Here is a 1,458-nt window from a genome sequence, read left to right as displayed (position 1 = left end):
CTGCAGCGCCGCGGTTCTGCAGCGCCGCGGTTCTGCAGCGCCGCGGTTCTGCAGCATCATGGTTCTGCAGCATCATGGTTCTGTGTCTGCTGCCCTGTTCTGGAGGTCAGTGTCGGCACCGAGGAGAGAATCTGGACTCTGACCTGGTAAATACTTCATCATCTCCTCAAACGTCTGCTTGGCTCGCAGTCGTTTCTCCTCTGCCGTCCGTTCCTGGTTGTTCTCACAGAACACAGCATCTGGACCAACAGACAGATGGGAGAACTATCAGAACCGGTCCGGAGAGCAGCGGGTTCTAAGGTTCTGGTACCTCTGAGCTGCGTGATGAGCGACAGCAGCCGGTGCTCCTGCAGCACGGCCTCCAGCTTGGACTGCAGGTTCTGATCCATGTAGGCCTCAAACGTGTTCTTGAACAGGATCCGTCCAGCAGCCAGGATGTGGTGCAGCCAGTCCGGCATACGGAACACCACCCGCCCTGAGGAGAACCCAGAACCAGGGGTGAGAACCCAGGACACCCGCCTGACTCAGCCGGATCAGAACCGTTTCTGTAGCGACAGCGCCCCCTGCTGCCAACAACAAACCAGGAAGGTTCTGGTTCCTCCAGCAGACGGAACCGGGAGGTTCTGGGCCCAGAGAAAGGTTCTGGAACATTCACTCACCAACATACATCATGTAGTCGTACATCCCGTCCACCTCCATCACCTCCAGGAAGCAGTTGGAGTTCTGTTTCCGCTCCGACCCGTCGACCCGGTTGGCGTTGTTCCCGTACAGGTCGCTGAGCAGCTGCAGGTGAGAAACAAGCATCAGAACATCAGAGGAGACAGTTGCCATGGAAACCTGGCTGCTGGTCCAGCAGAGACCTCTGCTCCTCCTGGAGAAGGAGGTTCTGACCCGGTTACCTTCCTGTTCTCGGCCGTCGGGCTGAGGACGGTGAGTTCTGGTCGGCTCGGTTTGGGTTTGGGCGACTCGCAGGAGTTAAAGAAGGACTGGATGAAAGGCTCCAGGTTCTGACCTTTCTGCAAACACACACAGAACAATCAGAACCAAACGTCTACGGGTCGGAACCAGAACCAGAACCAGAACCAGAAGCAGTTGGCAGGAAGAGAACGTCCTTATAAGGAAACAGGAGGAAACGGAAGCAGGAAACACTTCCTGAAGGGAGAAGAAGAATCCCGTCTACGAGGGGGGGGGGACGAAGGAAGCAAGGAAACAAGGGAGGGAGGAAGGGAGGAAGGAAGGAAGCAAGGGAGGGAGGAAGGAAGGAAAGGAGGAAGGAAGGAAGGAAGCAAGGGAGGGAGGAAGGAAGGAAGCAAGGGAGGAAGGAAGGGAGGGAGGAAGGAAGGAAGCAAAGGAGGAAGGAAGGAAGGAAGGAAGCAAAGGAGGAAGGAAGGAAGGAAGGAAGCAAAGGAGGAAGGAAGGAAGGAAGGAAAGAAAGAAGGAAGCAAGGGAGGGAGGAAG

The 1,458-nt window shown here is 56.2% G+C and overlaps 1 protein-coding gene across 2 annotated transcripts in view; it reads right to left on the bottom strand.

Annotated features, from left to right (window-relative positions):
• The window catches only part of LOC107104330 (sorting nexin-14-like), a 15,220-nt gene that overhangs the window by 4,606 nt on the left and 9,156 nt on the right, over positions 1-1,458 (bottom strand). For both annotated transcript variants that reach the window (XM_015404315.1, XM_015404316.1), the window contains exons 22-25: positions 900-1,016; positions 660-783; positions 311-475; positions 144-239 (exon numbers count right to left, since the gene is read on the bottom strand). In XM_015404315.1, coding sequence (XP_015259801.1) covers positions 144-239; positions 311-475; positions 660-783; positions 900-1,016 — 502 coding nt within the window. The remainder of the gene's footprint in view (positions 1-143; positions 240-310; positions 476-659; positions 784-899; positions 1,017-1,458) is intronic.

The sequence above is a fragment of the Cyprinodon variegatus genome, unplaced genomic scaffold (genome assembly GCF_000732505.1).
Source record: "Cyprinodon variegatus isolate N-32 unplaced genomic scaffold, C_variegatus-1.0 Scaffold1691, whole genome shotgun sequence".
In the NCBI taxonomy this organism is placed as follows: Eukaryota; Metazoa; Chordata; class Actinopteri; order Cyprinodontiformes; family Cyprinodontidae; genus Cyprinodon; species Cyprinodon variegatus.
This window is presented reverse-complemented; position numbering and strand designations above follow the sequence as displayed.